Source organism: Hemitrygon akajei, chromosome 6 (genome assembly GCF_048418815.1).
Source record: "Hemitrygon akajei chromosome 6, sHemAka1.3, whole genome shotgun sequence".
Lineage (NCBI taxonomy): Eukaryota > Metazoa > Chordata > Chondrichthyes > Myliobatiformes > Dasyatidae > Hemitrygon > Hemitrygon akajei.
Window position 1 is genome coordinate 97,822,707 of NC_133129.1, and position 12,820 is coordinate 97,835,526.

The 12,820-nt window shown below is 48.1% G+C and overlaps 1 protein-coding gene across 3 annotated transcripts in view; it reads left to right on the forward strand.

The window, feature by feature from the left end:
- Positions 1 to 10,510: 10,510 nt before the first annotated feature.
- Positions 10,511 to 12,820, forward strand: part of LOC140729331 (schwannomin-interacting protein 1-like) — a 30,295-nt gene continuing 27,985 nt past the window's right edge. For 2 of the 3 annotated variants that reach the window (XR_012099305.1, XM_073048974.1), the window contains exons 1-3: positions 10,511 to 10,654; positions 11,671 to 12,030; positions 12,630 to 12,736. Coding sequence is in view for 1 of the 3 variants with exons in the window: in XM_073048974.1 (XP_072905075.1) it covers positions 11,686 to 12,030; positions 12,630 to 12,736 (452 nt within the window). In the remaining 2 variants the exon portion in view is untranslated. Of the gene's footprint in view, positions 10,655 to 10,925; positions 11,101 to 11,670; positions 12,031 to 12,629; positions 12,737 to 12,820 lie in introns of those variants that run through there. The other variant, XR_012099306.1, reaches the window with a different exon arrangement.

The following is a 12,820-nucleotide window of genomic DNA, read 5'->3' on the forward strand; positions in this document are numbered from 1 at the left end:
GTGGATCTGTGGAATGCTCTGCCTCAAAAGGCAGTGGAGGACAATTCCCTGGATGCTTTCAAGAAAGAGTTAGATAAAGCTCTTAGAGCGGAGTCAAGGGATATGGGGAGAAGGCAGGAACTGGGTACTGATTGTGGATGATCAGTCATGATCACATTGAATGGCGGTACTGGCTCAAAGGACCAAATGGCCTACTCCTGCACCTACTGTCTATTGGCCCTTCCCTCACTTTTGTTCCTTTTTACACAATGTGGAGCAGTACAGCAGAGGATCAGAGTTCCCTCTAAGGGAACACATCTTCAGCTACTGACGTTCAAATGAATTTAAACTGCGCACAAAAGGCTGTCATCAGCATGTTAAGTATATTTCACAATCGTACACAATCACATTTCATTTTCCGGTTTCTGTCATGTAGTGGACGAGAAATTAGACTCATCGATGTGTATTATTTTATTTATTTTGAACAACGAACAACAAACTGGTCTTGGCAGTCTGTTATCCTTCGAACAACGTCAGGTTTATTTCCACTTAAAAATTCAGTGTGTTCACATTGCTGTCACTGGGCAAAAATTGCACAGCGCAAGATTTTTGCACACACTGGTCATTACAAGTTAGAGAGATCCATGCACAGGAACAGGCCCTTCAGCCCACAATGTTATGCTGAACTGAATAAATTAGTAATCAAATGGCCAATCCCTTATGAACACAATGTCCACATCCTTCCATTTCCCTCACATTCATCTGCCTATCTATACATCTCTTAAATGGCCCTGACATATCTGCCTCCAACACCACCTCAGGCAGCGCACTCCAGGCACCCATCACTCTGTAGGGGTTAGGGGGAACTTGCCTCTCACACCTCCTTTAAAATTACCCCTGTTCACCTTAAATGCAAGCCCTCTGGTGTTAGACATTTTTACACAGGGAAAAAGATAGTCTGTCCACTCAATCTACTTCTCTCAAAATCTCGTAAACCTTTATCAGATCTCCCTTTAGCCTCAGTCGCTCCAGAGAAAACAACCCACGCTTCCCCAGCCTCTACTCAATGCGGCATCCTGGTAAACCTCTTCTGCACCCTCTCCAAAGCCTCAACATCCTTCCTATTGAGGGGTGGTACTCCGCATGTGGCCAAACTAGGGTTTTATAAAGTTACAACATAACCTCTTGACTTTTGAACTCAATGCCTTGACAAATAAATCAGGCATGCCATATGCCTTCTCAACCACCCTATCAATTTTCAGGAAGCTATAAACTTGGACCCCAAGATGCCTCTGCTCTTCAACACAGTTAAGGCTCTTGCCCATAACTGTCTCCTTGCATTCACCCCACTGAGGTGCAAAACTTCACATTTATCTGGGTTATTTGGGTCCATCTGCCATTTCTCTGCCCATAGCTCTAACTGATCTATATCCCATTGTGTTCTTTGCCTGTGAACTATCCTATCCACAACTCCACCAGTCTTGGTATCATCCGCAAATTTATCTACATTTTCATCCAGGTCATTTATATACATCACAAACAGCAGGGGTCCCTGTGGAACACCACATATCACAGATCTCCAGCTTGAATAAGTCCTTTCAACCGCTACCCTCTGTCTGCTATGGGCAAGCCAGTTCTGGATCCAAAAGGCCAATTCACCATGGATCCCATGCATCTTAATCTTCTGGATGAGCCTCCCATGAGGGACCTTGTCAAACACCTTACTAAAGTCCACGTGGACCACATCCACTATCCTACACTCGTCGATCACCCTTGTCACCTCATCAAAAAACTCAATCAAGCTGCTAAGACACGACTTGCCCCACAAAAAGCTATGTTGGTTCTCCCTAATTAGGCCATGGTTTTCCAAATGCTCATAACTTCCATCCCTAAGAATTCTCTCCAGTAACTTCCTTACCACTGACGTGAGACTCACCACTCTATAGTTTTCAGGATTATCCCTCGTTTCCTGCTTGAGTAATGGAACAACCATGGCTACTCACTGGTTTTAGCAATCTCTTCACTTGCCTCTCTCAGTAACCTGTGGTATATCACATCAGGCCTTGGAGACTTATCCATGTTAATTCTCTTCCTTTACCTCAAACCTCCAAACCCAATGACAAGGTTGTTGTGCTCTTGCAGTGTTTTTTAGCAAATGTCCCCCACCCCTTTATCCTTGAGTAGTCCCATCCTCTCCTATTTATCCTCTTGCTCCTGATGTATGTATAGAATGCCTTGAGATTCTCTTTAATCTTATTGCTAAGGTCTTCTAGGCCCCTCCTGGGTTTCCTAATTCCCTTCTTGAGTTCTTTTCTGATTTCTTTAAAATCTCTTACCCCTCTCAACCGAGTCTCTGTAATGGCTGCAACATCGTCGTTCCATGTACTGATCTATGCTCTAAGTTCATCACCTTTACCCTAAGTAATCCTAGCATTAAAATATACACATACTCTTCAAGCTGTCCATCCTATTGTATCTGTTACTTTGCTCCTGTCTGTTGTTTACTGGCTCTGACATCTACCTTCCCCTCCATGCCTCCACTTTCTGAGCAGTTTTTGTTTAATTTTTGTTACCTAAACCAATTATTGTTTACTCAGCAAACAGTATGTTGGTCTTCAGTGCGAGAGGGTTTAACTAATGATGATAATGATGGCTGGTTCTTCGCTTGTGAAGATCAAGAGGGAAGATCATTTTGCCTCTTCTCCTCACTGTAGGGCTTTTCTTCCAGCCTGCACCGTGTAGGTTTTTAGTGGGGATTGATGCGCGTGGACTGATTCCATACTTTAGGCTGGGAAACATCCCACAACGGCACAGCGAGCTGTAGGTTGAGGCTCTCCTAGACAGACTGCCTGGCAAGGCTAATGAGTCCCATCTATCCGGGCTTGGAATCCTTCTCCTAGGCTGGCTCCCAGCCACGGCTGATGAGCCCAACCTGCCCAGCCAGTTATACCGCCGGACACTTGGTCGCGCCATGGCATAGCAAACTCAGTAAGAACAGGGACGCCACGTGAAGGCGTTGCTATGGTCACAGTAGTGTAGGAGAGGCCATATGCGAGTGGCCTTCTGCGTGGCCAGCCAAACAGCGGTCCTGCGGTGATCACTGCACCCGGAAGGGATGTATGAGTCTTGGGCTGGACATCCTGTTCTCTCATGGAAGGTGAATCATCTTCCATAGCCTCTGCTAACTAATGATACTATATTGCTTTTGTCACATCGTAACGTTATCTACAAACTGGACTCTGTAGTTTACATTATGATGTGTTTCTCTTTTCTAGTTTCTCCTTTTTTGTTGCTAGTTTGTGCGCTTTTGATCGGGCCGGCCTGCAGATTGCAAACGGCACAATGCTAGACTGGACTGAACTGAATATGCCTGGACTGGTTCGATGATTTGTGGGTTGCTGTTTTACCTTCTGTGTCTTTCGCTCATTTTTTTTTTTTTGCATCTGCGCGATTTGTTTTTCTTACGCGGGGGGGGGCTGGGTTTTAATATTTTTCTTTGAACAGGTTCCATGGTGATTCTTTGTCTCAGCACTGCCTGTGGGAAGATGAACGTCAGGGTTGTATACTGCGTGTATACCTGATAGAAAATGTACTTTGAATCTTGTCTAGCGCCCTGATGAAATGGCACCCAGAATATATTACTCAAGTCTAGCCTCCCTACTGTTGGAAACCACTGTTTTTATAAAATAATTTTTTTATATCAGATTTGCAGTTTTTAACAAACTCATGTATTTTTCACACTCACTGGCAGAAAGCAATACAACAACTAAACTAACAGTTTATCACCTCATTTTTCATTGGCTAAGTATTAGTACGTGATGTAATTGTTTTAATTATGTTGCCTATTAACTAATTTATCACTGCCTAAGGAATTTTCCTCATCTTGTCTATAAAAGTGATGGATTTTTTAGAAGTGCCATCTTGGTTTCTTTTCCTCTGTCTTTGCATCCATACACCTCTTAGCATCATTTCTCAGCCCGTTATTTCATTTGCTTAGTATTTGTATGTTTGTTTGTACTCTAACGCAAACTGAAATGTTGGAATTAAGACGGCTGACCATTCCTGACTCCCAGAAGAACCCTGAGGATCAGAAATTAACCAGAGATCCCACACTGCCTAAGGACGGATATCTGTGCACTGGAAACGATACAGCAAGGATTGATTCCCGAGACCTGCAAGAGATTAAGCCAAGTGGGATGGAACTCTCCAGTGATCAGAAAGCTGCTAGTTGGTTGCTCAATGGCATCAGCGTTGGACTCCGGAGCGAAGGTTCCTGAGTTCGAATCCGAGTCGGGTTGAGCGTCGAGCTAGCCACTCGGCCTCGTAAAAAAAAAAAAAGGGGTTGAGTAAGGAAAGTTCAGATCGTGACCCGGTTAATCCGTGAGGAGACCAATCCTGACACCAAGAAACAGTGGCCTCAGGGTTTGACTGGCTGGATGCTGGGAAGATGCCTCCTCTTGGCTGGGGTGGGGGTGGGGGTGGTCTGGAAGTGGGTTGCAGTCTCAAATGTCGGGGTCAGCTGTTCAGGAGAGACCTACTTACCTACTGCCTATTATGCCACTGGTGTTTAGGGCAGCAGTGAAGGTCCTCCATCTCTGGTGGTGTTCAAGATTTGCTTCATCACGTCAGTAGTTTCCTCTCGGTTTTCACTACTGTCAGTCATGAAAGACCTGGTTGAAGATGCAGGAATCCCATCACAATTTTGTTTGACCAGTCAGGGTTGAGAACCCCCGAACCTGGAGGACCGGAAGGCCACTCTCAGTCTGGCCTCTACCCTTTGACCTGCTTGACATGGGTGACCCTACCAAGAGCCAAAGTATGAAGACCCGACTCCAGCCAACATAGCTCTCCAGGGTAAGGTTGTGGTCCTCTTGGAGGATTCAGGAGAGAGATGGGGAGAACATTTGCCACCTGGAGGGGCTGAATCTTTGGCATTCTCTCCCCCGAGGACCCAGTTACTGAATTTTCATGACTCAAGTTCACAGTAAATTTTTTATCTAAGTAAGTAAGCATGTATGTGTCACCCTGAGATTCATTTTCTTGCGGGCATTCACAGTAAAACAAAGAAGTAGAATAGAAACGACAAGAAACTACACACAAAGATGGACAAATGTGCAAAAGAAGACAAACTGTGCAAACACAAGCCCAAGTGAACACAGTTGTTACCTTTCAATGATAACATTAACCAGCTTCAATATTCCATCAGAACAAGCATACAAAGACACTATCATGGAACTGGCTCTTTCTGTGCAAAGTACTGTCTCTTAAATCATGTTAATGTGTCCACATGTGAACTCGGGCCAAACGCTTGCTCAAAGCCAAGAAACCACAACTGACCTGCGATGAGGCACTGTCTCTGGGCACCTCACAAGGCCACAACTAAGCGATGTACCATCATTGCTACTTTTACCTGATGTACAGACAAAGCTAATGGATGCAAGAACACAGGGTTAGTGATCACCAGCGTCACTATGTGCCGTGTCGTATGACGAGGGTGGTCATGGTCTTTCTATGACCACGATTGTTCTTGGCAAATTTTTCTACAGAAGTGGTTTGCCGTTGCCTTCTTCTGGACAGTGTCTTTAAAAGACGGGTGACCCCAGCCATTATCAATACTCTTCAGAGATTGTCTGCCTGGTGTCAGTGGTCGCATAACCAGGACTTGTGATCTGCACCGACTGCTCATACGACCATCCACCACCCGCTCCCACGACTTCACGTGACCCAGAATGGGGGACTAAGCAGGTGCTGCACCTTGCCCAAGGGTGACCTGCAGGCCAGCGGAGGGAAGGAGCACCTTACACCTCCTTTGGTAGAGATGTATCTCCACCCTCCACCCTGGTATCTTTGGAAATGAATAAACAGTTGACATTTCAGGCCAAGACCCTTCACCAGGACTGGAAAGGAAGGAGGAAGAAGGCAGAATAAGAGGTGGGGGGGAGGAGTACATAGAACCATAGAACATTACAGCACAGAAACAGGCCTTTTGTCCCTTCCTGGCTGTGCGGAACCATTTTTCTGCCTAGTCCCACTGACCTGCACCTGGACCATATCCCTCCAAACCCCTCTCATCCATATACCTGTCCAAGCTTTTCTTAAATGTTAAAAGTGAGCCCACATTTACCACTTCATCTGGCAGTTCATTCCACACTCCCACCACTCTCTGTGTGAAGAAGCCCCCCCCCCCCAATGTTCCCTTTAAACTTTTCCCCCTTCACCCTTAACCCATGTCCTCTGGTTTTTTTCTCCCCTAGCCTCAGTGGAAAAAGCCTGCTTGCATTCATTCTGTCTATACCCACCATAATTTTATATACCTCTATCAAATCTCCCCAATTCTTCTACACTCCAGGGAATAAAGTCCTAACCTGTTCAACCTTTCTCTGTAACTCAGTTTCTCAAGTCCTCTAGCCTCAGTGGAAAAAGCCTGCTTGCATTCACTCTGTCTATAGGTAAGAGGGTGATAGATGAAGACAGGTAAAGAAGAAGCAATCAAACAGGACAGGAGAGTGGACCATGGTGAAAAAGAGAAGGAGGGGCACCGGGGGAGGTGATAGGGAGGTAGGGAGATGGGAAGAGGTGAGTGGGGAATGACAGAAGAGGGAAGGTTGAGGGGGAGGGTGGGCCATAGATTGTGGGATTAATTCAGAGCTGAGGAAGGTGAAGTTATTCACACTGGTTCAGGAGCGCGGTCATTGTAGGGTAATAACTATTCCTGAACCTGGTGGTGTGGGACCTAAAGCTCCTGCACCTCCTTCGGCAGGCAGCAGTGAGAAGAGAGCACGGTCTGGATGCTGGGGTCCTCGATGATGGGTGCAGCGCCCCTGGCAGAGTCTTGTTTGTTCAGGGATATGAGAGATGTCCGTGAGTCCAAGACTCCAGGGACAAGGAGAGGAGACCTGGAGGGCTGTCTGTGTGGGATGGGAAAGTGGGCTCGTTTGGTTGTTATTGTTTAGAAGCATAGAGGCATAGAACATAGAAAACCCACAGCACAATACAGGCCCTTCAGCCCACAGAGCTGTGCCGAACATGTCCTTATCTGAGAAATTACCTAGGGTTACCCACAGCCCTCTATTTTTCTAAGCTCCATGTACCTATCCAGGAGTCTCTTAAAAGACCCTATCGTATCCAGCTCCACCACCATCACCAGCAGCCCATTCCACGCACTCAATACTCTCTGCATAAAAAACTTACCCCTGACATCTCCTCTGTACCTACTTCCAAGCACATTAAAACTGTGCCCTCTCATGCTAGCTATTTCAACCCTGGGAAAAAGCCTCTGACTATCCACAAAATCAATGCCTCTCATCGTCTTATATACCTCTATCAGGTCACCTCTCATCCTCCGTCGCTCCAAGGTAAAAAGACCGAGTTCACTCAACCTATTCTCATAAGGCATGCTCCCCAATCCAGGCAACATCCTTGTAAATCTCCTCTGCACCCTTTCTATGGTTTCTACATCCTTCCTGTAGTGAGATGACCAGAACTGAGCACAGTACTCCAAGTGGGGTCTGACCAGGGTTCTATATAGCTGCAACATTACCTCTCAGCTCCTAAATTCAATTCCACGATTAATGAGGACCAATGCACCATATGCTTTCTTAACCACAGAGTCAACCAGCACAGCAGCTCTGAATGTCCTATGGACTCCAATCCCAAGATCCCTCTCATCCCCCACACTGCCAAGAGCCATTAATACTATATTCTGCCATCATATTTGACCTACCAAAATGAACCACCTCACACTTATCTGGGTTGAACTCCATCTGCCACTTCTGAGCCCAGTTTTGCATCCTATCAATGTCAGAACTCCACGCAAATATCCCCTGAACATTTGCCACATTTCTTCCGTACATTTCCCTAAGTACATCTGTTCTCAATTTATGCTTCCAAGTTCCTGCCTGATAGCCTCATATTTCCCCTTACTCCAATTAAACACTTTCCTAACTTGTTTGTTTCTATCTCTCTCCAGCGCTATGGTAAAGGAGTTAGAATTGTGTTCACTATCTCAAAAATGCTCTCCCACTGAGAGATTTGACACCTGACCAGGTTTATTCCCCAATAGCAGACCAAGTACAGCCTCTCCTCTTATAGGCTTATCTACATATTGCGTCAAGAAACCTTCCTAAACACACCTAACAAACTCCACCCCATCTAAACCCCTCGCACTAAGGGCGATGCCAATCAATATTTGGGAAATTAAAATCACCCATCACGACAACCCTGTTATTATTACTCCTTTGCAGAATCTGTCTCCCTATCTGCTCCTCGATGTCCCGTTACTATTGGGTGACCTATAAAAAACACCAAGTAGAGTTATTGACCGCTTCCTCTTTCTAACATCCACCCACAGAGACTCCATAGACAATCCCTCTATGGCGTACTCAGTTTCTTCAGCCGTGACACTATATCTGATCATCAGTTCCTCGCCCCCACCTCTTTTGCCTCCCTCCCTGTCCTTTCTGAAATGTGGTGGGGCAGCCTGTGCTTGCTGCCCTCCTTCCTTCGCGTGCCCACAGCTTACGGACCCAAACACGTCACCTTTGGAATGTTTGTGGAAACCCACGCATTCACGGGGAGAGCGTACAAATCCATACAGACAGCAGCGGGGGTTGAACCCAGGTCTCTGGCACTGTATAACGACACACCAACTGCTACCCTACTGTACTGCTCATCTTGGTACATGTGACGATAATATACCAATTTAATGATTTACACTCAGAGGCCACTTTGTTAGGTACACCAATACACCCGCTCGTTAATGAAAATATCTAATCAGCCAATCACGTGGTAGCAATTCCATGCATAGAAGCATGCAGACGTGGTCAAGAGATTCAGATGTTGTTCAGACCAAACATCAGAATGGGGAAGAAATGTGATCTAAGTGAGTTTGACTATGGAATGATTGTTGGTGCCAGATGGGGTGGTTTGAGTATTTCAGAAACTGCTGATCTCCTGGGATTTTCACTCACGATAGTCTCTAGAGTAGGGGTTCCCTGTATTTTTAGGTCATGGACTAATACCATTAAGCAAGGGGTCTGTGGACCGCTGCTCTAGAGTTTACAGAGAAAGGTGTGAAAAACAAAAACATCCAGTGAGCGGCAGTTCTGTGGGCAAAAACGCCTTGTTAGTGAGAGAGGTCAGAGGAGAACGGCCAGACTGGTTCAAGCTGACAGTAACTGAAATAACCACACATTACAACAGTGGTGTGCAGAAGAGCATCTCTGAACACTCAACATGTTGAACTTTGAAGTGGATGGGCTACAGCAGCAGAAGACCACAAATATTCACAGAAGGGTCTCCACCCTAAACATCGACTGTTTACTCTTTTCCATAGATGCTTTAAGTTTCTCCAGCAGTTTGTGTTTTGGTTTGGATTTCCAACGTCTGCAGACTTGCTCAGGTACGTGGTCCCTGCTATGTCCAAGTGGCATATTTTTTACATACGGTGAACCTTCAGAATCAGATTCATTATCACTTAGCTGTATATAATGAAATTTGTTTTACAGGGCAAAAATCATAAAGTTACTGTAAATTACAAACTGGTTAAAAAATGCCAAAACCAACAGGATCTCAACAAGTCAGGCAGTCTCAATGGAAATGAATAGATAGTAGACGTTTTGGGCTGAGGAAGGGGGAAGATGGCAGAATAAGAAAGTGGGAAGAGGGGAAAGAGGATAACTAGAAGGTGACAGGTGAAGCCAGGTGGGTGGGAAAGGTCAAGGGCTGGAGAGGAAGGAATCCGACAGGAGAGGAGAGTGGGCATTAGGAAAAAGGGAAGGAGGAGGGGACCCAGGGGAGTTGATAGGCAGGTGGAAAGAGGTAAAAAGTCAGGGTGAGGAATAGAGGAAGGCTTGGGAGCGAGGAAGAACTTGCACCTTTAACAAAGTCATTTCCTGAGTGAACTAATAGCAAGTTACCAAAATGAAGGACTGTGCTGGGAAAGATCCCTGGTGAATAAACATATTAGAAAATCTAGAAGGTAGCTGGGTAGGAATGTTTAGAACAGGGGTTTCCAACTTGGGGTCTATGGCATAAAAAAAGGTTGAAACCCCAGGTCTGAAGGGATAAGGCCAGATGTGGGCATCTGGGATTAGATTAGGCCAGGGCTTCCCAACCTGGGGTCCATCGACCCCTTGGTTAATGGTAGGGGTCCACGACATGAAAAAAAGGTCGGGAACCCCTGCTTTAGACAGACATCTTGGTCAGCATGGATCAGTTGGGCCAAAGGGCTTGTTTCAACGCTGCGTAGCTCTACGTGGATTCTTGAGTGATTGAACGGGGGACGGGCCGAGCGGCCTCCCAGGATGTTTCGAACCACCCCTGCTGTCTTCTAACACACCGTTTTAATTTCTTCCCGTTTTTCGTGTTAAGAGGCTCCGTTACAAATCTGTAGCCCTCTCTCTCCACACACACACACACAGATGTGACTGCCTTCCAGCAGTTTCTGGTTTATATTGGTGTAACAGGGGAAAAAAAAGGGAAATTGACTATTCCCTGATCAGGGAGGTGGGAGGAGTCCAGACGTGGAGATTTGGAGAGGAGAACAGGCAAATCTGATTTCCTCGATTTCCAGAGGAAGGACTGGAGTTTGGGGCGAGTTTGGCTGGGTGTGGCCGGTCTGTGCTTAGAATTGAACGGCCGCTGACAGACAGGCTGGGACCCTCAAATGTCTGTGGTAAGACTTCAATCCGAAACTTTCCAGTGAAACTACGCACCCGGAAGTTAGACAGAGGCGGAGGAAATTCACTTTAAAACGCTGGCATAAGTAATTTTTTTAAAGAGAAAACAGTTCTTGGGTGTAGAGCTCCCACCGTGCGGGGCGAATTTTGAAGTTTGGCTTGTGACATTTATTGCAAGCCATTGGAAGCACGAAATAGATTTAAAGATTCTTCTAAAGTTGGGTGGTCGGCACTTTCTAATTCTCTCAGACTGGTTACATAGAGTGGGTCCTCACCTCCTTCCCTCCCTCTCTGGGTCTCTGTCCGCCCGCCCCAGTCAACACGCTGTGAGTTGGAGAGATTCCCGTGACTCAGATCCGGACTGACACTCCCCGGGAAAATTCCAAGAGCGGGGCGAAGGAGTGGCGGGACTTTGGAGAGGGAGCGCCGCGTTGTGAGGGAAGTGGGTCCAGAGAGAGAGGGAGCACTACGGGGGAAGGGGGGTGCATTGAGACTGAGGCTGGAACCCACCTTCTCCAGACCAGGAAGATTGCGGATTGTTAGGGGCTTGGGGTGGTTGGGGAATTAGGAGTTGGCGGTTAAGCCTAGGGGTCAGGGGTTAAGGTCAGGGTTAGGCATTAAGGGTCAGGGGTTAGTGGTTATGGTCAGGGATTAGTAGTTAAGGTTAGGGCTTGAGTTAGGGTTGGGGTTTCATGATTAAGGTCAAGGGTTAGTAATTAAGGTTAGGTGTTCAGTTAAGGTCCAGTTTGGTGGTTAAGGTTAGGTATTGGGTCAGGGATTAAGGTAAAGGTCAGGGGTGATCGAGGTGGGTATCATTGCAACATTTAAGGGGCACCTTGACAGGTATATGGAAAGGAAAGTCTGGGAGGTTATGGGCCCAATGTGAGAAATTGGATCCATTGTGAGCTTGTTAGGCTGAATGGCCTCTTCCATACTGTATCTGACAGTGACTGTAACGTTAGGCATGGTTCCACCCTCTGACCTGACAGCCTCCTCTCCCCGCTCCCCACAGCTCTAGGAGGATGGGATGGAAGCAGGGGCCGCTCGCCTCGTGAATCCCCCACCTCGCCCCGAGACCAACCCAGAGGCCGGGCACAGACCGGCACCCCTGAACGGGCAGCATCTCTCCGGCTGTGGAGCGACGACCACCCCGGACCGGGACGAACAGCCGGCACCGGACACCGAGAGCTCTGGCCGGGCAGCGGGCGGGACCACAGCTCTGGGGTGCTGGGGGCTGGAGGAGCCCGGCGGCCAGCTGCCCATCATGAACTGGGAAGCCCTGGAGAGCCACATAGCGGGCCTGCAGCTGCGAGAAACGGAGAGGAGAGCCCGCGAAGGACCCCGGCTCCGGCCGGTAGAGACACCACCCTCGGTGAGAGCCTGACTGGGGGATGCATCTATAAACAAGGCAACGTGTCTACCAGGCCGTGATGGGGCAGCCAGGGAGGGAGGACGTGGTGGAGGGTGGGGATAACCCTCCGGTCGGCCGGCATCTGTGGAGTGAGGGATGGACGGAAGGGTGGGGCAGGTCTGGGACCAGGAGGGGCTGAGGTAGGGGTAGATATAGGAGTCTGGGGAAAAGCATGGGGGAGGTGCTGGAGGGCAGCAAAGAGGGGACAGATAGGGCAAAGGAAAGGGAGGGAGGAGTACCTGGGTGGTGGATTGGGGAGGGGGAGGTGTCCAGACCAGAGGAGGGGCCAGTGCACCGGGGGAGAAGAGGGATGGGTATCTAGGGTGGGTGATGGGGTGGTGTGTCTAGGGAGGGGAAGTGGGGTGGGGGAGGGGGTACAGAGAGGGGTGAGATGTATCTGGGGAGAGGGTGTGAAGGAGGAGGAAAGTTATCTCGGGAGGGTGGGGAGGAGGAAAGGTGTCTGGGGTGGGAAATGCGGCGACGAGAAGGTGGGAAAGAGGGGAATAGCGGACGGAAAGAGATGCTGCCCATCTCCGAGACACTCGCCCTTTCGATTCCAGCCCACGGGCCGGAGGCGGTGGGACGGGACACAGCGCCTTGTCTCCTGGCACCGGGCAGACAGCACGGCCTGGAAGGCGTTGGGAGCCACCATCGGCTGCGAATCCAGGTGAGGAGGGGGCGCCGGTCCTCATCGTCGCCTGGGACCCAGCATTCGCGGCACCTTTAGTGGGACAGGGGGGTCACAGGGCAG